The 27,417-nt window shown below is 40.3% G+C and overlaps 1 protein-coding gene across 6 annotated transcripts in view; it reads right to left on the bottom strand.

Annotated features, from left to right (window-relative positions):
* RBMS3 (RNA binding motif single stranded interacting protein 3) overlaps nt 1–27,417 on the bottom strand; it is a 712,273-nt gene that overhangs the window by 436,279 nt on the left and 248,577 nt on the right. The window contains exon 1 of one of the 6 annotated variants that reach the window (XM_030969595.1): nt 6,034–6,571. The exons of the other annotated variants lie outside the window; for them this stretch is intronic. Within the exon in view, the coding sequence (XP_030825455.1) occupies nt 6,034–6,108 (75 nt within the window). The 5' untranslated portion in view covers nt 6,109–6,571. Of the gene's footprint in view, nt 1–6,033; nt 6,572–27,417 lie in introns of those variants that run through there. 6 annotated transcript variants of the gene reach the window in all.

Here is a 27,417-nt window from a genome sequence, read left to right as displayed (position 1 = left end):
ACAATTTTAATGCAGCACTGGAAGCAAATTCTTGAGCCATATTAACTATTTTCCTCTACATAAAATTTCTAGCACTAAAATTCTTTTCTTCAAGGAAAAAAATACAATTAGACTATTTGTGTTTTTAAAAAGTCTGGTTCTCTTCCTGGACAGTCCAGAATGTCGTTGTTTGCAAGCAAACTCAGTCCCTGCCTGGAGTATAGATAGTGGAAAATTTACTTCCCAGCCCTAAATAAATAAATAAATAAATGAAAATTAAATTTAATTTGAAAACACTGCTTACAATTACATGCAAAGGGAATACCATACAGACTACTCACAGCATGACCTGAAATGAACTCAGACATCCTACTTGAAATGCAGCCCTTCTTATCTGTTTTTTAATTCATGGAAATTTAAGAACTGACAGTCTGATGATTTTTACCATGATACTTGAATTAAAGTGCAAGCATACCATCATGCTTTCTTTGAAAGGACTTCATGCATTAAAAACCAAACCAGCTCATTTCTAAACCACTGCACTTTATTTTGAAAGGGCACCTTGTAAAAGGCATTCTAAATTATAACTATTAACACACTCGCCACAGCAAGATCTTTGTAGCCTCATCTGGCAAATACTTGTAGCTTCCATCTTTTATTACAGAAATAAAATATCTGCTTGCAAAATAAATAGTCATAGAATATCATAATATGTAAGTGAAGTAGTAAAAATTTGAATGTTCTTTTTCCACCGGTTTGGTCTGGGGTTTTTTTGTTTGTTGGTTTGTTTTTTATTTTCTTTTTTATTTGGTGCTTTCATTTGTGGGTATTTGTGGGTTGGTTAGTTTTTAATTTAAACAGACTTCCATTGAGGCAACATATGAAAGGAAGATCAATCAAGAAATTTAACAATACATATCATCATGTCCCTTAAAACAACAAAAGTGTTTTTATCCAGGAATGCAAGGACAAATGGAAAGCAAATGACTTTATATATTCCTTCATTTTTCAGAGGAACACAACTTTTATCTTCCTTATTGTTTAAGCCAATTGGCAAATAATAGAGCTAGATATTAATATTATCATCAAAATCATAGCCAGGCTGAAATACTTTTAAATGGCATTTAAATGAATTTGTGTTCCTTTTGGGCAGCTCTCTGAGGCATTTAAAACATGCTGTGACATACCGAATCAAACGGGGCTAAGTGCGAACAAACTTCATTCCTAGAAATGCATTTCTCTATTTGCAAGTGTTTGCCTTTACTTTGGCATGATCACATGGGCTCCAGCTAGACTTTTGAGTTCTGGCAGCGATCCAAGCTGCAGATGGTTGGAAATGCAGCCTGAAATCAGTGTGTGGTTGATGAATTACTCCTTACACCTGACCCCTGCTTCACACCAGGCACCAAACACAATCTGAACACTACCAGCCAGAGAAGCCCTGTCAGGCATCTCTGTATCTGGAATGCTTTCTTCAAGGCCTTCTGTATGGCCAGATGGCCAAAAGTGGGGAATGCCGTAAACCCGCTAAACAGAAACGTGAGTGGCTAAAGAGCACGGGATTGGTAGGTAAGAGGTGAAGAGAGGCAAGAGCTTTGCACTGATTCCAAATGCACACTTTCTAAAGGAGAGTGATGGAGCCAGGAGGAAGGTACGCTCATGCCACACAACTGAAGGAAGTCCTCAATTCCCTCACACCAAAAGATGTCCTAAAAAATGTAAAAAAGGAGATATAACACACACCTAAGTGTGTGCCCATAAAACCACTACATCAAACTTAAACTCTTCTGAGTACACCTATTTGAACTCCCTAGTTGTTTTTCACTCAGCTGGGGCATGTATCTGTCATTTCAGGAACAGGCTCATTAAGCCCTCTAGCTTGCAGGTTGGTCTGCATCCCTTTCACAGCCACAGAGATGAGGTTTCATTCAGGCAGGTGTTGGGAAACCACACTTGTTCCTTCTGCACGTGTATACGCATGTATCAGGCATACAGAGATGAAGAGGTACAGTGGGTACTGCAAACACTGCCTCTCATTTTGGGGTGTTTCTGCCATCTGACTGGGTTACAGAGTCAACACCATGAGAGTTAAACTACCAGACCCAAACCATGACTAATAAGTAGGAAATATCTGGAGAATGCATGAAAGCAAACCGCATGGAAATAGCTGCTTAACTGGCATATTTCTACCCCGAGTGCAGGTAGAGAGATCGTAAACCAAACAATTCCTGTCGACAGGTAACTGTGGCACCTCCTCCTTTCTACCCAAGTGATTCAGGTTTTTTCACTAGACTGTTTGGAAAGAAAGCTGACCCCAGCAAGTGGTCTAATAATAAGCTGCAGAGGACAAAGATAAAACACATCACCTACTAAATCAAGGAGACTCTTTCAAATATATTCAGAGTTAATATTTTTCTCCCCTTTTTCTCACTACGTGATATTTCATAGAGCTTATTTTTGTTTTCTTCTGTGCTAAATGGCAAAGAGAAAAGAATTTGCTTTGGCAAGCAAGAAACAAAAGAAAGAAATTCAGACCATAATGCAAGATTTGGCATCATTAACATTCTATGTGACAATTTGCAACGTACTCCTCTAAACCAGTTGTTACACCATCAGCAAGGATGCAGCTAAGGAAATTCTCTTAACCTCTCAAAATAAAATGAAAAAATACCACAGATTCTCATCAGATATACATGAGCTGAACCACTTCCCTGCAATATTTTTTGCAACAAGAACACAAGACTATGCTTCGCTTACAGCAGTAACCAGAAACACTTACTCTGAAATAAACTCCACTCCTAGGACAATTGGACTCTCGCCATACTATCAGCATCTGCCTAATAAAGTTCCAAAACTGTACGTTCAAACTGCAGTTGTCAGACAGCGTCACACAAAAACAGAAATAAGGTTATGTCTTGCCTCAAACTCAGTGCTTGTCCTTAAGAGACATACTAAATTCCTTGCAATCGTCTCATAAGGACTGACACTCTCCCCTTCTTCTCTTTTTTGGATGACAATGGCTTTTCCTAAACCTGAAATTAAAGTTTTATCTTCAGTGGTGGCATTTGATAATGAAGGAGCACAAATAAATGGAACGAGTGCATGCTTTGTGTTCCACAAATGGCCAGAAAACTCTAAAAAGTTAAAGCAATCAGACAAACATATGGAATCCATTTTTTCTATTTATAATCCCATTACCCATATAGCTATTCATTTACACCCTTTCTGCACAACAACGTGCTAGCCACGTTAGAAGACACACACACACAGAATCTGTAGGCTGGAATCCTGCGCAGCTCCGAGCTCCCCCGTGAGAGGGACGTGACGTACAGTAATGCGGTACTTCTCAAAGGAGAGCCAAGGCAACTTCACCAAACAAGCAAAGCAAAAGCAGCACATCACCCTAACACGCTGGGGAACATGAATTCCCAAACTTTGCCTGTTGAACACACTGCCACTCTGAATTTCAGAAGCTGTACCATGCCATAAGAAAGCCTAGAATTTCTTTCTTAATTACAAATGAATGTGCACCCCCCACCCCCAGCATGCATGACTATGAGCATAAGAACACATTCTTTCTGTAGAGCTGAATCCTACCATGCTTGGTACAAAGAACAGTTTTTGGAAAATAAGCTGAAGTTCTCAGGCCGGCTGGAATCATACAAAGGTTTATTTATATGTGTTGCTCCAATAGGGATGATAAGAGATACAGCCCTCCACCACAAGATTATTTGATTACCCAACTATTAGCTTTAGACATACAATGGATCTAACTGCTTTAAAATGTCCCAGAAGCTGATGGCTAGCTTAAAGGTAACAAAAGCCAGATGCTGCCTGTCTGCACTACTTTAAAGTCTTCTAGTCTATAGAAGAGAAATACTTGCATCTGTGTATACACATATATATATATATATATATGTGCACGTGTATGTGTGTTTATTATTCAGAGTTTATGTACACCCTTAACTGTGGACCAAGGAAAATGAGAAAAAATAAAGGCATATAAAATGTATCACCAATTTGAAATTTTACCTGTCCTTACTGTAATAGTGCAAGTGTGCCAAGACTGATGCACACGACTTTTCACAGGGTTGATAATTTTATACACCGGCTATAAAAATGCACTTAAGTTGTTTTTAAAGGAAGGGGTTAAAAAAAAACAAGTCATGGTACAGAAAAACTATTTTTCTACTTCAAGCTCAAATATAAGGCTAATTTTCTCAAAAAAGCTTATTTTACAAAGTTAAAAAATGGAGGAAAAAAGAAAGAAAAAGGACAACTGGCAAAATGTAAGCTACGTGAGTAAAAGGGATGGAATGTCCAATATTTCTCTTCCAATACTCGAGGCTATTGTTCTTTCAAAAAAACACCATCAATTGTTTCATGTCCTTGGCTTGCCAGGTTTTGAGGAATAGCATCAGCCTGCGTCCCCCAATCCCCCAAACAGTTAAAGATATAGGCAATATTGCAGTCAAGCTAGTGACGGGCTGCTGCTGCAACAGCAACATTACACACTAAATGGTCACAAAGGTAAAACGCTATTTGGATTGACCTTGAAAGGAAGGGGTGGAGAAATGATAAATTTCACGCCACAATACAAAATTTAAAAAAATGATGAATTTTATCCCAAAAAAATATCTGCATGATGCAGTGAAAGAAACAGCAAAGAAGTGAGAGGTAACCCTGCCATGAATTACAAGGCTGCAATCATACTGAGTGCTTCTGGTGTCATCACAACTCCAACCAGCCTGAATCACAGTTTTTACAATTAGTTAATTTATATAATGCAGTAGTCGGGCTATAAACGTTAACGGGAAAGTAATTTTTACTAACAAGGAATATAACTTATCCTTTCCCAACCACAGCCAGATCAACATGCTTCAAACCTTCAAAAGTCTGGAGAAGTCAGCCTCCCTTGTGGCACTTCACCACACACAGTTGCACACATCAAATGTCCCATGTGTTAAATTTGCCATAGGAGCACAATGTGTATATTTGCACGCAGTACCATATGCACGTGTGCATACCCTGCCTTGGCTTTTCCCTCCTAAAGGATGTTCGTTTATTTACTGAAACTGTTAATCTGTGGCTGTGAGGTCACACTTCACCTCGTGAAGTGTGTATTTTTTCCTTTTTCTTCCCTCCAAATACAGTGTCCTGACAGGGTTTGCAAACTTTCAGTTTAAGGCTTTCTTTTGTTACTGTCCTTTGGTCACAGGAAATCTTTTCAGAGAGCAGACTATTATACAATGGCTTTATAAAAATAAGGCTTTAATTAACTAACTCATGGCCAGGTAGCATAGACTTCACTCAGCCTCTAGTCTAGAAGAGGCTGGCCTGCTTTCCAGTCTGCTGGCATTTTAAAAATTATTAAGAAAAGAAGAAAGAAAACGGAAGCGTCCGCGCTTGGATACACTCTCCAAAAGTAGTTAGCCTCTATTTCTAGACCTTTTTAGATGCAACAGAGTACAGCCATATCATCCTCAATATTTAATGAAATATTAAAACCAGTGCAATGCATTGAAACAAACTCCACCAGGTTTACAGACAGTTAGCTCCGAGCTCTCCTCCGAGCTCCACAGCATCTCCTCCTCAGCTGATTAAAAGTTTGAGCTGCTACAGACAGCTTTTCTAACAGCGAAATGCTTTTAAGCTGTGGATAAACCGTAGAGATCACTGGAAAATCCACCAAAAGTGTTTTATGTCCGATGCTGTCCATAGCAATCTTTATCCCATGCTATAACAAACACACTACCTGCCCGCTGTTACGATAGCGTTAACCGCACTGTTCTCCCCAAACAATAAAAGGAATTAGCCGACGCCAGCAGCCCTTGGGGGAAAAAAATAAATTAAAAGAAATAAAGAAATAAATGGGAGGGCAGACAGTAACCTTCCTGCCTCTCTCACGCCTGCTTTCTGCCTACCAGCTCTGCTCTGTGTGATACCAAACCCGAGAAAGAGACAGAAAAATCGCCAAAGAGAAGAGGCGAGCCCGCAATTCGCGCGGCTCCGCTCTCCATCCCCCGCCAGGAGCCCGGCCCCGCCAGCCCTTACCTTGGTTTGGAGATAGTGGGGGTAGTAGTAGGTGTACTGAGGGTACATTGGCTGCTGGTCCAGGCGTTTGCCCATGTAGCTGGAGTCCTTCTGGCTGGTGCGGGGAACTCGTTGGCAGGGTGTAGTGCCCCAGGGCCTTTCTTCCTCTCACGCCGCTATTCCTGACAGCGCGGGCGACAGAGGAGGCTGCCGAGACTTCCTCGCCGTCTACCGCGCGCTACTTCCAGCGCAGCCAAAAACGCGCCCGCACGAACATATACGTGTGTGTGTGTGTGTGCGCGGAGGGGTGTGTGCGCGGGGGGTGTGTGCGTGGGTGGAAGCCCCGTGCCCGGGTGCCCGCGGCGGAGCAGCCCGCCTCCCCCGCTGGCAGCAGCGTGCCTCCGGCGGTGCCCGCTGCCCGGCTCGGGAGGGAAGCGTCCTGCGAGAGGAGCCGGGAAGACAGTGCAACTCCAAATCTCCGCAGAGCCGCTCGCTCTCTTGCTCGCTCGCTCGCTCGCTCGCTCTCCTCGTCCTCTGCTCGGCTCGCCCCGCTCTCGAGCCCTCCCCTCTCGCTTCCCCACCCACCCCCCTTCCAACCAAAAAAAAAAAAAAAAAAAAAAAAAAAAAAAAATAAAAAGAAAAGAAAAATAAAAAAAAAAAAAAAAGAAAATAAAAAAAAAAAGGGGGGGGAGGGAAGAGCCTTCCCCAGCCTAGTTGCCGCTGCCTCCTTCACGGAGTGACATGGTGTTCGGGGCTCGTCCTGTCTTTCATTCAAACCCCCTCCGCGCCGCGCCGCCGGTGGGAGGGACCTCGGCGCGCCGCTCCCCGGGAGGTCGGCGCAGGCCGCGCGGCCGCCTCCGCGCCCCCGCCCGCTCCGCGCCCGCGCCGGACCGGGCAGCTCCGGAAAGCGGCCCTGGGACTCGGGAAACGCTAACGCCGCGGGGCGGGGGACGAGGGAGAGCAGCCCCAAAACGCGGTTTTAAAAAAAATATATATGTATTTTAACAAACGGGAGGGGGAAGGTGACGGAGCCTGGTCGCCGTCCTCCCTCTTCAGAAAACTACTCCGCACCGTCATCCGGCACTTCGCGGAGAGGCGACCCCGGGCCAGACATATTAAATACATACTTTGTTAAACCGCTTATATAAGACTTGGTTTATTTAAAGTTGGAACAAAATGGAGGAAGAGGGTAAAGAGGAAATTCGGCCGGCCTGACGTGCGGGTGCCTTCCCCCAGACGTGTGAAAATACCACGGTGCCACAAAAGTTACCCGCGGCTGCGTTTCCCCCGGCCGGGCTCCCCCGCACGCAGCTGCCGCAGCCCGGGCCCAGGTGAGGGCCAGGTGTGGCCCCCGCGTCCGGCCGAGAGCCCCACACCTGCCACAGATCCCAGGCGTGCAGGACCTGTGTCAGCAGCACCATCCCAAATATTTATCTTCCGAAAGACTCGAAGGAAGAATCTGTTTTACAACAGGGCTATAAATCATCGGGGAAAAAAAGTGGGTGAATAACAAAATGTTTCCTCTTGTACACAAATCCTAGCGTTTCTCTTTTTTTATAATAACTTATTTCTTTAACATGTCATCAGATTGCTGGGCCTTTCTACAGTGGTTTTGCCTATTTATAAATTTTTTGGGAAAAAATGTGGGGCAGCAGTTTCTTTTTGTTTTTATTTAAATCATCCATAGTATGGCAGTGGGATTGTCAGCTGCTGCATTATCAACCAAATTGCTTAAAAAAAAAAAAAAGGAATTATAAAAAGAATGTCTTTAAAGGGACATTTCTCAAGGCTGGTAGAGCTAAAATTAGACTTGCCAGCTGTGTTTTGGTTTGTGGGCACGTGCTTGCACATGACAGGAACATGGAAATATCACGCTTTACTCTGGCAGTTTGCTGTTCTCATAAGCAGAGGGTTTTGTTAAGGATTCCCATACCTGCCCATAGCCAGTCCAAAAGGGGCAGTGCGGGAAGCCATACAGAGGCTTATAATACTGCATATACACTGTGCTTTTGTCACCAGGCATTCATAATTATCAGTACTTAGGTACCAGCCCTCTGCCGTACAGTGGGAACACCATGCCATGCTCACACACGTACTTGCCTCCTGTGGCAGGAGATAAACTTTTGGAAAACGAGTGCTCTGTTCCCAGAGCACTGTGCAGGCATTCAGCAGGTTCTTGCACACCTGGACGAGCCCTGTGGAGCACTACCATTGCCCCAGTTTCCAACAGACTCAGAAGAGCCTGGTTGGGTAAAATATTGAGTATTTTCATTCCCTATCTTTAGTATTATCATTCCAAGCTGGCCAGGACCATGCGGTCCCTCTTCTGAGGGTTCCTCTTTTACATTCATCTTCTCTTCTAAGTGAATTTAGAAAAAAGAATGGGAGGAGGAGCCTGCAATCCCCGCCTCCCAGCCCCACGGTTTGTATCACTGCTCAGCTTTAAATATGCTGCCTCTCATTGTAGTGCATGATACTCCTGCTTACACTTTCTTCTTCCCCCCGCCCGGCTTTCCCTGAGGGTGAAATAGACTGTTTGAGGGTTGGGATCTGCAGAAGTGAATAGTGATTACTTGACTGTATGTGATACTTTGAGCCGAGACAACTTTCAGATTGTTCTTTCAACTGCCAGAATTAAGTTGTTGTGCTTCTCTCCTCACCTTCTCAATTTTCCCTCAGGATATTAACGCAGTTTTTCTTGCTAAGCGGTTTGCTTGTAGACGTGGTTGTAACCAGATTTGGGAGAAGAAAGAACTTATGTGTACAGGGTCAAATAAAAGATAAATACTAAAGGAAGTAGAAAACTATGCATTCAGACCAAGAAAGATACCTGAACATGCAAGGTTTTCCATGGTCATTAATTTAAATCTGGGAAGGGCTGTTTTGTCTACATCATCTGATTACTGTGAGTATTTTAAATCATGCCATAAAATTTCAACCCAAGATTTCCACACACTTCCCCATCAGATGCACTGGCTAGTAGCTCCAGCAGTTCTAGCAACTGAGAAAAGGTGGGAAGCGACAGGAGAAGTGCGACTATTATCTGAGTGGAGAACAGCTCCACCTTTCATCTGCTCTCTCTCAGCAAAAATCTTCAATATGCAGATGCTTTGGATTTCCCTTTTCACCTGTAATCCTGACCAGGTGCTGAGCAGCCTCCACTGTTTGCTCTGAGTGCTCAGCATCTTGCATGATTGAGCCTTCAGAGATGCAAGACAGAGTGGAGGCAGCAGAAATAGGAATTCAATATAAAAGAGTGGGGGGCCAAGGGGAGAAGACAGGAGGTAATATACCATAGCAAAAATGCAAATGAACAGCCACAAAAGCAGATTTAGATAGCATACAGCCTCTGAACAAATGCTAGTACTGGAAAATGGAAAATTTCCATTTGCAAAATACAGACATCAAAAAGATCATCTGTGACTTGGGAGCACACTGTTTAAATAGAATCCCCTTCATTTTCTGGCCTGTGCATTTGAATAACTGAATCCACTTGCAAACTGAAATAGCAGTTTGCCTACCGAGTGTTAAGTATAAATGTTCCTCAAAAGAAAAGACAAGCTGTTCGATCCCAGTGAGCAACAGTGAACAACTTCACAACTTTTTTTTCTTCCTACAGGAGGGCTCATTATGAAGCCCCAGCCAGTCCCGGCCCGGGAACCCAGGGAGTGAGCCGGATCCCAGTGCATCTGCAAAGGCGCTGCTGCCACTGACCGGAGGGCAGATTCAAGAGCCAGGTAAGCAGTAAGGACACCTTCAATGGAAAGTTTAGAAATTACCTGAGATAAATGGGAACACATCATCTGTAAACTTGACAGCCAAGTGCAAAGAGAGGCATCAAAGGATATTAACCCTGCAACAACCACAGCTGTGGATAAGAAACCTGAAGTTAACCAACAGAAGGGGGAAAAAAAAAAAAGAGACTCATTTTCCTGGCAGCCTGAAGTACAGAGAAATTACATATGTTTGGATGTATTTTTACCTGTCATAGAATGCAGATTTCTTCATTCACAAAAAATGAATTAAAAGAAAAAAACAGATACCTAGTAGAAAATTCAGGGGCTTTTATTTGATAAAATACAATTCTACATACACTTTTTTTTTTTTTTAATAAGCTTACCTATCCAATTAAAACCTTCTAAAGTCAGATATCAGAGTCAGGGAGCAATTCAAACATTTTCTAGCTCCTTGCTCTTGAAAAGCAGCCATGCGTATTCTAGAAGTTTTAACTCTGGCAAAATTATGTCAAAATTTTATAAGTAGAGATACCACCACGTAAGAGAAATAGAGATACCACCACCTAAGGCAATATAATAGGTTAAAAAAAAAGAAGAACAATTATATTTGGCTTACAGTTTTTACCCTGTCTCTCCACTTTTATTCTCTTTATTTACTCATTAAAGCTATTACAAAGGAGACCATAGTGATGCTTGACAGCTTGTTTACAATGGATTACAAGAAGAGCACTGACTTTATTTTTAGATCTGTCAGCTCCTTCAGTCCAGCTACCTTAAAACTTTATTGATGAACACAGAATTTTACTATTTAATGGATCATTTATTGAGCTGATTTACCTAAGGAGAGCTAACCAAGTCTCTAAGAAGGGACACATCCTGGCGCACCCATCAGTAATGCATGTGATAGCCTCAGAGAAGGTGAAAAGACACAGAAGATCAAAACACTTAGCTAAATAATGACAGCATTAAGTGTCTGGGATTGACAGAACCTCTCTGAGTTGGGGGATGCCACTGTTTTCAGGTGCTTTTCTTTCATAAGAGACCAAACACCACTGGAGGTGGCTTTACCCACACACTCCCCTTCCCTACCTGCAAGAAGAAACGCAGCAGGTTTGCTCTCCAACCTTCAGCACCAACCATCACAACAGCACAAAGTCTAGAATTAGACAGAGCTACAGATGGCCTAAAATAAATCTGAAAGAGTTAATGGATAAGATTTTGGACAACAGCAAAGAGTTGCCATCTATCATCATACTTCATTATTTTTCACTTTATCATCTTCTGTCTTTACATTATGGCTCAGAGGTTTCCATTAGTATACTTTTACCTGAACACCCAGTCTTAAAGGAAATCTTTGGACAGCAGCAGAGTGAAAAATTTTAGATGAAAAGTGAACAACAATGAACATTCACTAAATTGTTTGTGTTTTCCACCTGATATAATCCCTTACAAGCACAAGCCAGTGAAACTAGCAGTCAGTTGTACAGACAGACTGAAATGATGCACTAATATCTTCTTTCTGCAGATGTTAATGGATACAACCAAAGTAAATAATACTTAGTCTTTTGTCTACAGTCTGTTTCCTACACATCTCTGAACACATTGCAAGAGTTAATTCATCCTGCAATGTGGAAGAGGATTAAATAACACGACCAGTTAATGGCAATTCCCCAATTGGGACAAAAAATGGGGGATTCCTATCACCCCCCAAACCCTCATTGCGTGGTAAAAGCCACAGCAAATAAGACCAATGGGGCAAAAGATTGGTACTTTCAGTTCTGGAAGGGATTCATGTGGAGAGAAAGCAGTGCAACTTCAGTGAGGGCAATGTGAACAAATGGGAGAGAGACATTGGCTGCAGCATATCAGAAGATCACACAGCAGTAGTTTAGGGATTTCATAAAATGCCAGGATTGTGCACAGGTTAGAAGACGTGCCATTCAAAGGTGGCATATTCCATAGCAACTCCACATCACAAGTTAGTAAATACTGCATCTGGTCCTGAGTTTAAACTCTTAGGATAAAAAAGGCAAACAAACCCCCCCAAACACTAACAGGACTAGCCATTTCTCTCTTGCAGCATATTAACTTAATACTACCACCATTAGATGTGGTATGGTTCCAGAGGGAGAAAATTCTTCACCTCCCACCTTCCTCCCTCCAAAGTCCTGCTTACTAGTCATTTTCCCCACCCCTTGTTTACTTAAAATTAGATTGTAATCAGGGAACATGAGCTTTTTTCTCTTCAGGAAGTTTATTTCTGAAGGTAATGGGGAGATGTAAATATGCTGCCTGTTTACTGAGCCTCATAAACATATACGAACACAGGCAATTAATTGTCACTGAAGGAGTTCCAGCAAACATTGAAAATCCTAGCTTTTTAGGGCATGCTTGACTAAATGTTCACCCATCATGTACTGAATTACTTAGTGAGATATTAATTTTGTGCTCCAGCTGAGGGTAATCACAGAACAAACTGGCATTATTCAAGTTACTCTGTGAAATTACAGCAAGGGTAAGCTTAAGAACAAAGGCCAGCAGGAGCTGAGCCTCTCGACTTGAAAGGAATTATCTTTTCCTCTAATTGAAGTGAGGACTGTTTTGTTTTGTTTTTTCTTTCCTTCCTCTTGCTAGATTTCCAACAACACTCTTTGGCAGAAGGTCTCCTTGCAACAGGATTTTGTGCTTAAAGCCCATAAGCAGGGGCTCATCTGCCTGGGAAAGTTTACTGATGTAATTGCACCAGCATCCTCAACAGCAGAGTTATACCCAAGTAATGCCTCATATGGGCATTTTTCCCTGGGAATAATTATGCTGGTAAATGCCCCTATTTACACAAACACAGACTTCTGGGTCCTGTTTTCCTGCTGGTGCTGCTGAAACTGACCTATGCCATGACCTTGGCCAAACCACTTCTCCTGCTCCCTACTCTCTGTCTGTGTCTCACGAGTGTCAACTGGAACTCTTTCTGGTGAGAACAATCTCTATGTTTTTACAGTGCCACAGGGGACCCTCAATTTTGGTTGGGCACCAAAACAACACAGCAGAAATCTGTAATAATGTATGCAAACAGTTTGTTGTTCTACCATCCAGACGGCTGCTATTAGAGAATTCACTGGCTGTGGCTTTTTTTTTTCCTTTTTTTTTTTTTTCCATGAGAAAAAGTTAACAATAGGAAAGAATGGAGGGTCATTTCAGGCGACATTCCATCGCTATCAAATATAATAGATTCTGCTTTCTCCATACTTATATCCTCCCCAGCACGCCAAGACACATTTCTTTTTGTCTCTTTCATATCTGGCAGGCTAATTTGCCCACTAAGTAACACTTTATCTAATGCTGGCTGTAAATAAGGTCTGAAGGAGCTTTTGCTAACAATTTCTGTTGCATCTCCTAATAGACCCCTTGTAAAACATGGTACAATTATGGCACTACCCTTGCAATTTTGTCCAAAACTTCAATCAAAAGCATTTAAAAATAATCTTTCATTACAACTTCTGGGAATTTTATGATTTTGATAAAATCTCAAAATATTACCTAATTTTCTTTTAGTTTAGTTAAAATTTGATTTTTTTTAAATTTTTCCATAAAAATTTTTCCTTGAGTCAACTGCAATAAATATTTTCCTACTTAGTCCACCTGAAAAAGGAAAAATCAAAGTCCAAAAAAAGGCTCTAACATATTTTCAAAACTATCTTAAGCAAAAACTCTTTTATCTCTACACATGCAGGAAAACATTATTTAGGAAATATACAAATGAAATACCCCTATTTAAATCAGTCTCTAGGGAAATGTGTTCATCAGTTGTTTGTTTTTAACTGAAATTCATGACTGGGAAAAGCAATCTGCACTTTAGCTTGCGCCAGTAAGCCCTACAGTAATTCTGAGTCTGTTCAATCCAAAGCATTTCATAAATAAAGAAAAATCACAGGTTGGGAGGAACTGTAATCTTCAGCCACAACAAAATGCTATTCTTTTCCTTCTCACCTAAACACAACCGGGAACTGAAGTGGAAAGCACATAAAAACACGTACTAGGACTGCTAGTGCCTTCTTATCAACATGCAAAGCTTCCCTGAAAGCATTACAAGGAAAATTGTGAGTGTCCACTAAATATGGAATCAAAAGATTGTGTGCAACGATTCCCAACAGAGGGGGAATTTCTGCCTCTCAAATTCTGTCTCACCAAGATAGGGAGAGAATGCATAGCAAATGGAGAAGTACAGTACTGGGAGTTGGGTAAAAAGTTCCATGTGCAGGTAAGCTGCAGACTTGAACCAATTCTCCATTTTTCAAATCAGTTCACTCTTTTATAGGAATAATGGCATTTTTTTGTAATGGACAGCTTCCATTTACCACAGAACCAATGCAGCCTGCCGTGCAAAATGAAACCTTATGTCACACTAGATTACTGTCCATCATAACCAAAGAAAATGCATTGAACTGAATATATTTGGTTCAGGAAACCTGTATTTTGTCAGCTGCAGTATAGCTCATTGTCCACTAAACAGTACCAATCCCATTCTGAACAGAGCACACTGTAGAAATGTTTCACCTCCTAATCCTGCACTTGTACACTTGCCAGAACAAAAAGGAGAGTGATACCTGACATCTAACAAAAACAGGGTTAGGACTGACACTTTGCTGTACCAGAAAAATTCTTTGGGTAAGAGATAATTTATTTCCTGCAAACAGACAAATGCTAATTATAGCTCAAATCTTCCCTCTTTTTCCTCTACAATTTCTTTTTTCTTTTGCTTCCTCCCCTCCTTTGTGAATCTTTTCTTCAGTCTTGTTCACCAAATATTTTTTGCTTTCAAAAAATCTCATCAAATCTCTACATTCTCATTCATCTGAAAGTTGTCTGGCTTGAGAATAATTTTCCTGCCTTCTTTTATGTATTCCAGCTGGAATTTTTAATAAAAGCACAAGGACTCAAGGCTACTGTATTTTTATTAGGAGATGGTGGAAACTTTATAGTGATTTCTATTCATATTCAGCAAATGTTCATCCCTATTGTTCTAGCCTATTTACCGCTCCCAACATCCTATTCCCAAATAGTTTTCACTCTGTAATCCTTCATCTGTTTTGTTTCCTCTTTATTTCTGTCCCTGCCTAACTGCCTGTCTTGCCAGCACAAGCACTTTCTTTTTCTTGAATTCTCTCTCCATTATATTTTTTCTCTTGCCCCCATTCCTCAGCCACAGATGCTTTAGGCTCCACATTCTTACTTATGTTGCAGTTCTTTGAATATAGAACAAAAATATTCACGGGGGGGAAAAGATAGCACTGTGCTATTCTTTTTAACTTGGAAATCCACCCTACTAGATGGAAAGAGAGAGCAATGTGCCATAAACATCTAAATTCATGTCAGCTGAGGTGCCTTGGCAGGGTTGTGGACAGAGTTAAAATAAAGTAGAAGGTGAGAATATTAAGTTCATTAACAGAGGAAGAATTGGGTCTCACAAACTGAGGATCCAATCAATCTCACCTCTTACTGACTTCTTTTCAATAAAGGGCTTTAAAGACATTTCTGCTAAGTACAGATGTACACAGGTTCCCTTCTCCTCACAACTGCAAGTTGTACACCCCTGACATCACCATGCTTGTCTTTTCAGGATCCTATGGCAGCAAGACATATATCAGCTTAAAACCTTAAGAGCGATCTTTGTCAAAGAATTCTCACCTCATACAGCAGGGTAAGAATTACAAGCAGAAACTACAGAAAGTGAGTAGGAGTTAAATATTAATCTTTTGATATAGTTTTTCAGATTAAATACTGACACAAATTCAGCTTGCAGATAATTTGCATTTTGGCCATTTGGTACATTCCCACCAAGCAAAAGTAGATGTTTCTGTACTGTGAAGAGCTTGTATGAGACTTGAAAACTTGAAACACTTGAAAAGGCACAGTCCCTGCATCCTCAGCATATATTTCCCTGAAGCCCCTATACCTGCTTCCCTCCCAGCTTGCACAGACCTCTGCAGACAGACAGGGAATGGCACCTTCCTCCCAGGAACAAGAGCTGCACAGAGCAGGAGGCAGGGATGATGGGCATAGCAGGAGATGCTGGCACATAACTCCAGCAGTACTGTGAGGTATTGCACTGTCTCTGCTGAGCAGTTGGGCTGCTGCCCATCACTCACTGAGATGAGGAGGTGTGGAGGAGGGAGCACAAAAGGAGACTGAGGAGTAAAAGAGGGATGTGCCTTGGTTACAGGGGGAGTGAAGACAGTACATCAAGTCACCGGTGTTATAAAAGGACCCCAGGGTGAGTAAGCATTATAGTCTGAGGTGGAAAAGAATGAAATAGGGATCTCAAAATACCTGTGGAAAATGGGACCTGAGGTTAAGAATCAACTAAAATTGACAATGAAAAAGCAGTAGTGATGGCAACCAGGTAGACAAGATGATCCAAATTGATTAGGAGGGCTAGGAAGGACATGAGAGGAGCCAAAATGGGTGAGAACAGAAGGGCACAGAGACACACAACACAAAAAAGAGGACAGCCCTTTTCCCTCTGCATCCTGACAGTAACTCCCAAATTCCTGACACTGACCACTCCTCCGTTGTCAACAAAAATCATCCACACCCAGCTGCAAAGTGATCCAGCCCCTTCTAGCACTGGTCCACACAGACTATTAAAATCTAATGCTGCCAGACTCTCCATGTCTCTGTGATAAATAGAAAGATTTCAACCTTGCTGACAATCCATTTGTCAATATGCCATGGGATGGCATTTTCAGGTTCCTTTATTTTTTAAAGCTAAAACCTTTTTCATACGTAAATTAAATTAAAAGAACAAGTGGGAAAATTCCATATGATTCCACATTTAAGGTTAATGAGTAATGGCATAATTATAATGAATAATAAAATGATAACGAGTGTTCACAGAGAAGCCCATTATAACTGCATAGACAACCATTATTCTGTAATTTTATACCTTTTGAACACTTGACTTTGCAACCTTAATGTTTTTTTAACATTGTTTTTTGCCTGTGTAATGATATATAACAATCTCCAGACACCATCTGCAGTCTTCATATTTCCTTGATACCTTTCAAACAAATTTTTATACTAAGTATGAGAAGAGGCCAGTGATTATCTCGCTGAGCAACAGCCAGGAGATAGTGGGGGATGCATTTCATTTTTGCCTCTCTGCACATTCATAATTCCTATCTCAACAGCTGGGACCATGTTACAAACTCTTGGGCTTGGTTCATCTTTTTAAAGCCTCCATTTTTACAACAGTTCTGTAAAAATTTTCTGATTCTGCAGTTCGCTTCTCCCATTGTTGTAACAGTGGAAGCCAAGTTAACAAGTATTTGGGACACAATTAAATACTTTATTCAGTTAGGGTTGTGGCTGAGAGCAAGGCATCATCAACCATTTCCTTCACTCCTTTCCATCTGACATTGCACTGATTTACCTTAGTTTTATGTGCTGTCCTTCACTGCTGGACTCCTGCTTAGACACGGTACTAGGCACATTTTTTAATTGGAAAGAGACATTGCATGCTTACAGACTATCATCATATTTCAAGTTTACTGCTAGGAAAAGCCAATATTAATAAGGGCTGGTTTGCATTTCTTCAGGCATTACATATTTTAGCTGCAAATGTCAGCTTTTAGCAAGGTCTTAGCTCCTCTTTCCAATGTATAATAATAATAATAATAATAATAAATGTCCCATAGAACTGTCCCAAATCCTTGTCACTCAAGCACCTCTGGGTCACCTTAAAGCCACTGCAAGTCCCTGAACATCTGCATTATTCGGACTAGAATCCTAATGTGTACCATATAGCAACCACTGCTACACTACCTGCATGCTTATATGCAGGTGGTTCTCTTGGCAGCTGAGATTTCTGTTTGCAATAAAAGAAAAAAAAAACTGTTTGTAGTAAAGAGCAGACACTTTGGGGGGCCAGCTCAGTGAGCTGACTACCTGTGGAGCACACATTCTCATTTCCAGCCGCATGACCCCAAAGCAGTCATTGCAGTCTGAGTGGAGAAGGGGAGTTAACACTAAATAATATTAGATAAGAGTCAATCTCTAGTCAGCACTCTTCAAACAGCAAGAGAAACATATCTTAGGTGTAAAGTGAGAGATCAAGTAAGAGGTAACAGTAGTGAAGAATGATAGGGCAAATGAAAGACCCTCTCTGCATGCTTCTCTGAATTGGTCTTTTCTATTATTAAGTTCTTGGCTATAAGAGAAAGGTGATGGATCCTATGCTCTCACTGTCACAGCAAGTCATTCACTTGTTCTTCAGCATCACAAAGAGCAGTATATGAACTTCACCAGATTTATGTATCTATTTTATGCAATAGTTAGTTGCTGCCTCCTTGCATATAGGAAACACAGTAACACCTAATTCAAGAACTAGTCTTGTAGCAGTACTAACCAGCAAGACAAAAAAAAAAAGAAAAAAACAATCAGGTGATGTATGGATACTTAGCTGTATAACTCCTACAAAGATGAATGAAAACAAATCCTCTAATTTCCAACATGCTGCATTGAAAAGGACCATCTCTGAACTGAAATGGTGGATGGCTCCCTATGTACAAACACTTACACACACATGTAACCCATGCTCCACATAGGATGGTAGATGACAGGGTGCCATGGCACACTTGCCTGGAAGCAGTTGGACCTGATTCAGCAAAACTCTCTCTTAAACATCACAATCATTTCCTGAACCAGCTATTAAAACCCACTTGCAGCAACAGACTTTGCAAGCTGCACACCCTGCCACTCTCTGCAGCTCCCCTAGGAGCTCTGCAGTGCCTGTGGCTCTGCTTGCATGTGGCTCTGGAATACCTTCAGTGCTCAGTCCCCAACTCTGGCCTCCTCCTTAGAGCTGGTGGTTGTTGCACGTCTGCCAGCATGAATACCAGCAGCTTTTGGCCGGGGAAGAGGTGTCATACCAAGCCTGGGATTTCTGGAATATGATACTAGGATTTCTACATTAGCCTGATGGAGATTCTGAATTTCCACCTTAGCCACTTTATATAACACAACAGAAAGTATATTAAAAGACAAGTTACAAAGTGAACAGCTAAAATTCCCGGAGCACTGGAATTAAGAGTGCTGATTCCAACTTAACTACATCCTTGGGTCTCTTCATTAGAAAAAAATCTGCAGAATTGCATCTAATTCTAATGGGAGGCCCCTTGCCTTGTTCTCAGTGTTGAATGGGTGCTGCTAGCTGTACGACAAAATATTTCATATTTTATTTTCTCATCACTTTTTAATGCCATACCATATTTCCTGTACAGCACTCAAATTCTGCTCTGAAGACAGAATTATTAATGTTTGCATAGACTCTCAAGCAGGTTTTTTTTCACTGTAGTGACAGTATGCTTTGTAACACATGTAAATTTATCTTCCTAATGCCTCAGGAGATGGAGAGCTATGTTCATCTCCAGTTAACAGGTAGGCAACAGAGGCACATACAAAATTCACCAAAAAGTCAGTGCTAGATTTTAGTACACATTTTAAAGAAGGGCCTACATTTACAAAATACTGTGTATCATATGGCACAGTTCTGCTCAAAGCTCAAGCTTCTGCCATTCGTCAGCCACAAACAGAGTGACCAGCAGTGACAAAACTTTCCTGTCCTCCCCTGTGGGATCAGCCCACCAAACTGCAGCAGTGAGCCTCATGTATATCCTGGCAGCAGAGAGACCTTGGCAGGCAGGTGCTGCTCCAAGCCCCAGACCTGCATGCTAATCTCAATCTTCTTGCTCAGTAAACTTAATCCTACTCTTACAGCAACTGAAAAGAAAGATTCCTAATGGAAAAGGATGGGAAATCTTAAAAATAAGTAGTTCCATCAATCCTTTTCTATATATAAAATTAATGATACTGAATTGTAAAATTATCAGAGAATGAAGCAATAATTTTATGAAATAGAGAGTTAAAATAGACTCCAAAGGATTAGCATCCACAGTAGATTATCCCCTCCATACTAAATTGGGTAATGGATTTCTCTGAATAGGATATTTCTGTATAGCAGAAGCATGAGATATTCTTTCAAAAAAGATCTGTAATATCTTACTTTACATATGCTTTGTGTTTTCTTTTGCTACTTCCTTCAGTCAGTTATCAGTAGTGATCTTGACTGATGACACAAGGGCATTTTCTTGTTGAGATACCTTAATAGAATGGGAAGCCAACATGATCTTTGGAAAGAAAGAGCAGAGGTCTCCACATGAAGATTTCTGGTCACTAATGGAATATGGTAGGACACAAGTAGGCAAAAATAGCAGTGTGGTTAAGATACTGGACTAAACTTGGAAGCTATCTTCTGGTTCCTGGCTCTGCTGCAGACATCCAGTGTGTCCTTGGATAAATGCCTCTTGTGAGGCTAATTTCATTTATGTGCTCATGTACATAGTAATGAGCCTCATAAACACCCTATAAATATAATCACTTGAAATAATTTTTAAGGTACAATCTCTCATACTCAGTGAGGGATTTCATATTCTTCTGGGAAATGAAAAAGTGTTTTCTAGGCTAAAGGCATGAGACTGGTTTGGAGCCATCTCTATTTCAGTGGCATCTGTGTGCACATTTAGATTTGGCACATGCAGACATTTATGATAAAAAAAAAAGTCTGTATTATTTGCACTATTTCTCATTTTCCATCTCAGACTGGGATTGTTCCTATTTATAGGAACTCAGACTGTAGGAAGCAAGGAGAGACACATGTATAGATGATGATATCTTTGAAATATGTACTGACTCCATGTCGTTTTTATACAAAATTCTTGGAAACATCCTGTAAAAATCTGTGTGCATGCACAACAGTTGTGATTATTCACATAGACTGCACTGTAAATCACAGATTCATTCGTACATCTGGAAATTACACATCTCCCCACACACAATATGCATAGCTACACAACTCACAAGTAAATTTCTACAGGAAGGGTGGTCCTAGAGCAAAGGCAGATCTGCCAAATCTGCTAACCAGTGTGATATTTCACCATTTGTCATGCAAGGTACTCCTTTACTGTTTCAGGCAGGTTTTTGGTGTTCTGGCAGCCTCTGTTACAGACATCCGGAAAGGCCAGGTAAAAAACTGCTGCTCACAGCAGGTTTGCTTCAGGTGGGTAGCAAAAACAATGCACCATGGACCCCAGGAGTAGGCAGCAAACACAAACTGTGTCAAGGTTAGACCATCAGTGCTCCCAGTTTTGTTTGTGAATCCTTATTCAACCACTTCCTTTTCAACAAGAATTATCTTCTCCAACATGTAGCTTTGCAGTTGTTGACCCTCTGTGGCTTAGGCGAAGCATAAGGTACCAGGAAAAAGTAAATTATGAAAGTAAAGATTTTAAGCCTATATCTATCATCTGCACCTACTGCCTATGACTTTGTAAAAATACAACTATCTGCTTTCCAAAGCAGACATTCCTTACTTGGGCTGGGTCATTATAGAAAACTCTTTTTAATTTTTTTTCCTTTTTAAAAAATTTAATATATCCAGTTAAAAAGCTATGCATATGCAGTCATTTCTCTATGGATCATTTATAAGCAAAACAGAGTCAGTCCAAGTTTGAAAATTCCCCCCATCAGGAACATGTCTGCCATAAACCAAAGAGTTTAATATTATGGAAATATAACAGAAGATACTCTTGATAATAAGCCAGGAACTAGTGTTCATTATTAATCTGTAAAGTAACTACTGTTGCCCTTAAATCTCTATAGTATTCCTTGCATCATGTTACTGTTTTCAAATAACTAGAAATGCCAATGCTTTAATGAATCAGATTACTACAAAATAGTCTAAGATTGTTAGAATACAAAACAAAAATTGCAATTCCTAATATAAAAGGGAGCAGGTAATAAGACAAAATCAAGGACACAAGCCAAAGAGACTTGCTGTCTCCAAATAAAAAGCATCAAGGTGCAATGCAGCTAAAAAAACTGTGACTGCAGGTTCTACAAGAGCTGAAAATTCAAACGTGATCACTTACATATAATCTATAAAAGCAAGTGCATAACTACTGGGATAGTTTGATAGTTACAGGAGGGTTTTAATATTTTTTTTTCCTGGATGGGATTCATTGTGTATTACAGTTACCTAAGTGAATTCAAGTTCATTTAAGGGCAAAGGTATGTTTCTGGAGCTACTCCTGCTGTCTGATCTGTCAAAGAATTAACAGCCTTAGCAGTTAGGAACAGAAGCCTTACCAAGCAGGATGCTTTTCTAAGGGAAAGGAAAGAAGACATGAAATTAAGAACCAAGGCCTCTCAGGAATGGCCTGAGCTATTTGTTAAATGCCTCAGCACTGAGATGTCCCAGTAACAATAAGGCTGTGGCAAATCAAGAATCTTGACACTCCCAAGAACTTGTGAATTCTGGCAAATAAGTTCTGTCTGGGGAGATGAAGTGAAGAAAGTGAGGATGTACTAATTGTCACATTGCAGTATCATAACATTATGAATAACACTCATAATGCCATCAGATACCTTCCAAAAGAAGATTCCTGATACAGCAAAAAACTGCCCCTAATATTGGCTCATATTTTATTAAAGCTGAGGCTACAGTGACAGCTCAACAGTAAACTGTATGTAACGATTACTCAATAACACGTTGTACAGAAGGCTTCAATAGTTTCTTGCTTGTATCCTTTGGGCTTTTTTTTTTTCTCTTTTTTTCTTTTTTGTCATGTAATGACAAGGACATTGCTCATGTTCATTGAAATACCTCTGACTATACAAGCTGTGATCAGTAACACATCTACCAGCATCTCACACTGCCCTTATATTGCCATTTTCTATTTTTCAGGGAAATACATTCAAGACACATGCACAGAGTAAATCCAAAATGAGCCTTAAATAATCTTGTTCAGGGCAACAGAGAATAATGAATGTGTCTTCAATGAGGGGCATAATTACAACAAGCTGTCAAAGGAAACTTTAAGAAGGTTTGGGGGCAGGGGGAATTAAAAGCTATTTACCTCTATCAAAGCAGAATGAATAAGGGTAATGAGTAATAACCCTGAGAAAATGACAACAAAGGGGAACAGTCTCAGCACCATGAGTAGGAAATTAATCAAGTTCCTCTTTTGTTAACAGGTGTTACACAATAAATTCCCTCTGTTCCACCCTGAAAAAGCATCCTTAATACCAGAAAATAAAAAGTTCTAAGAAGTAAACAAAAAAACATTGCTACCTTGTTCTTAAAATACATCACTGGCAAATGTCTCTAATGCACCTTTTAGTTCAATACAGTAAAAGAAATACCAAAGCTCAGTGTTTCATGTCATTTGGCTTTAAAATTACAGGGAAAATCCAGTGTCCTAAATTAACAAGTAGGCAATGGATGCATGACTAGGAGATGCATTTGGACAACACCAAATGATTTGCAGGAAGCACAAGGTAAAAGCTAACAAAGCCCCAGTGTACCTACTGGAGACAGGCAAGCTTGGATATCTCGATTACATCTACCACACCTCAGTCCCTTAAGCCAGGGAATACTTAGTTCAAGTCAGAGCAGCACAATGCAGTTGTGTAAACAGAAGACTGAAAATCAGGAAATCCTTAGTTCTAAAATGGGATCCAACTGTGCCCCTTTTTCCTGTCCACAAAAAAGTTAATGAAGCAGCCTAAGCAACCCGCCCTATCCTCCCCCCTGGACAGAAACAGGAGTGTGTAACTGCCAGTCTCAGTGAAGTGCTGGGAAAATGAACAGGGATGGATTGAATAAGTTCACATCTTTAACATATTCTGAGGAAGCAAAAGGCTCCATAAGAACTAAATATTATTGAAATACTGAGTAGAAGTTCTTTTCAAGGGGAAATTACTACATTTCCTTTCCTTATGTATCGATTACTCATTAATGCAGCAAAACTGAGAAAGATCAGATTTGACAGTTCTCAAGGAATGGTTTTCACTCTTACATATGCTCTTGATTTGACGCTACAAATAAAAATGTTATTCAGTAGACCCCAATCATCTTCTAAAACTACTCCTGAGGGCCACAATTTTAAGACTTTCTGTACAAATTATCTTCTCTAATGTCCATTCCAGCTTATTCTTACATACTTATATGTACTTAAGAAATAGCATGCACAAAGATTGCTACTGCTGCTTCTTGTAAAAATATTTGAAGACAATTTTTTAGATAATTATTAATTTCAGAGATTTTGAAATATGCTTTTCACCTTCAGCTTTATCTAAACATCTAAAAAATCTATTTATATTTATTAAAATAAATAATAACAAAGGCTATTTCTAACAAAAAAAAAAGGCAAAAAACCCCCAATCCCAACAGTATTAAATGTTCTGTATATAAAAGCTAATGTGAATGCCCAAGACCTCTGTGCATTGAATGCAAAGCTATGGAAAATGCAGATGAAGATATTATATCAGACCATGGAACTGTGAGCTTAATAAAAGTTCAGAAAGCAGAAACACAAGAGGGACATTGGCAAGGTCATTTTGCCCTTTATATCAAATGACATATTTACAAATTGCAATACATAAACCTAAAGAAACTCAACCAACCCACAAAAAAAAAAAAAAAGGAAAAGAAAAAAACCCAGATAAACAAAAAACCCCAACCAGCCAACCAACACAAAAATAAACCAATACCAAAACCAAACAACACAGCACCACCTTTTCTTCACTTTTTGCACTTTGGCAACTGATGTAATTGTGTTGAGGGATGTAGGTAGATGAATGGCAGTAGGTAATATAAATGAGACTGAATAGGAAGGCAGCATTTGGAAAAGACCCTCTAGAAAGAAATGAGCCATGCAGAGGAAACATGACAACCCTTCTGCAGAATACAAGACACTAAATTGCATTTAAGTTTTGCTCTTCTTTCAGAAGCTATCTGAAAATAAAAAATATTCTTCGAGTAACTATAAATAATTTCTTTAAAAGGAAAATGATTTTGTCCAAGAAATCTCAGTGTCAAGGTCTAAAGAGAAAGAAAGGGTTCTAGAAAGCACCAAGTCCAACTCTCTTGCCAGCCAGGCATTTTTCACCTCCATCTGTTTTGGAGAATGTCCCCCTAAAACTTTCACAGCTTTTTTATTATACACTTTTGCTTCACAGTGAACAAATACAATTAAAAGCAATGGTATATAAATGTGAGAGTCATGAGCCTTGGAAAAGTCAGTGAACCTTGCAGCATATTTAGCCCTTAAGTGAGATTTCACATGAACATATACAAGCTTTAGATCATGTATTAAATTGTTTTGCTCAGACTAAGACAGGAAAGTTGATCCAATCACACTAAATCCCGAAGAACCAATTTATGTCTGGAAGCACACAAAAAGAAATCGCCTTTACCCAAACGACATGCTTCAAATGCATTCCAAACTTCCTGTGTGTCATTGGCCATGCTGAGCAGACAGGCCTATGATTTCTAATCTAATCAGCCTCAGAGTGACTGTGAAACCAGCAGCTGTGTCTGAGCAATCGGAAAAATAGATACAGAACAAAGGGGAAGACCATCTCATCAGGGCTTCTCCCTCAAGTGCATAAACTCAGCTTCAGTGGAAAGTATAAATATTTCATTCACTATTTTGTACTGTATTTCTCCTGGGATTTGTGCTCCAACTAGTTTCTTTTAAAGGTGCATTAATGTCTTCTTTTAACAGCATCCCTTCTAAACTTTTCCCCTTGCTTAATGGGCCTGAAGGGATTAAACCCTTAGCAGAAAAATGCATCTGTTGTACATAACATCACAGTATTAGACTATCATAATACCAACTCATTTATTCTCATTTTGTGAAAGTATACCTTCCCTTGAGAATGATGCTACAGGGTATATTTCCTTCCTGATGCTTCCTTTCATGTATTGTATGATGTTAAGAAGAAACACTTGTATTCAGACATCAGAAGCCCAAGGCCCACTTTTTGCCTCCCATTTTGAGGTCACATTATGCCAGAAAGGTGTCTAGGCTGGCCACAAAAGAGCTCCAGAAATTCTGCCTGTCTCAGTGAATATGCATTGTATGTTCTTTGTGCTCGTCACAGCTCTGGACACTGACCAGACAGAACTGACTTAAATTTGCCTTTGATTTAGGTGACCTCCTTCCTGTGCATCAATTGGAGAAAGCTGAGCTTAACATGTCAGTGAGGTCAGCTGTGGTCCAACTGCTCGAACACACACCATAATAGTCAACACCAGCCCAAACAGTGATGCCATTTGTCTTGCACTGAACAAGGCTTTGTCTATGCAGTTACAGCTTCCATAGTTCTTTGGCTTCGCATTAGACAGGATTCCCTGCAAGTGCATCATAGTCTCCATCAAGACCAGGTCTCCAAAAGAGCCTTGAAATCAAGAAATTAGAGGGACTACAGGTAAAACCTGGTAACTACTCTCTGTTCCTTTGGTAACTAAGCTTTGGTAAACTTGGCAAAATTTATAGTTCACCTGAATGGAAAGATGTTACTTCATCTGTCAACTAACTTCACTTTAATCCAGATAAAAGAACTTGTGTATATTTTGTGCCAGGATGAAATGTAAAATGAACATTTTCCTACTAGGGCAAGAGAGAAAAGATGGTCTTAGGCAATATTTTCCAGGGGCAGTTTTGAAGAAACCATTTTTTGAACTGAACAGAGAAGAATGTTTAGTTCTCCTAGCTAACATGATAGGGATCAGGAAAAAATATAGAGCCAATGTTTAATGGTTCAAATGGAGATGCTGGCAAGGATCTGGCTTGGAAAGAGACAGATCTGCAGAGGTTTTGACTCAATATTAATCTATGTTGAACTGAAAACCCTAAGTGCTGGAAAGGGAAAAGGTACCAAATCTTCCTGTTTCTTCCTGCCAGCTTTTTTGCAGGATCCTACGCTCTTCCAGGTTTAAAGGCAGTCATCAGTCTTACCTTAACAGAAAATTAAGATGTCTGGTAAATAACAAAGGCAGAGGATGAAGGGGTCACTCAGTCAGAAAGTAGATTATGCAGCCTGCAGTATGCTTGCAATGTGACAGACTTCCTCGAGTACACAAGTGTGTTAATCAATAGTTAAGATTTGTCTAAAAGTGTAACAAGCTTCACCTTTTGAGAGCTCATATTATCCAAGAGGGGGGTTAATGAACATTAGCACAAAACAGAACCATGGTTGCAAAATCCTAAAATGACAGGGAGAGGAAAATAACACCAACTTGGAATCATTGCAGGCTTAGCTGCTGAATGATGCTGAGAAGGGCACAGTCCCTGTTGACTGAAACTAGACATGAATTCAAGCCACACAAATTCCAGCTCAATTTCAGACTTGCCATTATTTTTGCAACCCTGCACAAATCAGTAATCTTCTTGACTGGACTACCTTTTTAGTCCTTCTTCTCAGTGCAAACAGTGGAATAGTCTGCTCTGCCTAATGCACGGAATTACCAAGGAAGAGAAGGGTGCTTCTTATCCCTTTCCATGACTTTCCTGTTTACTGTAAAGCTTCCCCTATTAGCTGGAAAATGTAAATGCATTTGACTTCCATATTGCAGCAATGAATGGTTGCATAACCTTTCAGTCTGGTCAGCCTTCCCAGTTGTCTTTCATCTTCCCTGCATAGCATCTGTTTTTCAAAGACAAAGATTCTCTGCTGTTGTCGTGGGACAACGCTGGGACATCTTCCCTGAGGAAGACATTTTGTTCCTGTTTTGCTTTGTGTAAATTAGCAGCGACATCTTCTGAGA

The sequence above is a fragment of the Camarhynchus parvulus genome, chromosome 2 (assembly GCF_901933205.1).
Source record: "Camarhynchus parvulus chromosome 2, STF_HiC, whole genome shotgun sequence".
NCBI lineage: Eukaryota > Metazoa > Chordata > Aves > Passeriformes > Thraupidae > Camarhynchus > Camarhynchus parvulus.
Note: the sequence above shows the minus strand (reverse complement) of the source record. Positions and strands in the feature narration are given on the sequence as shown.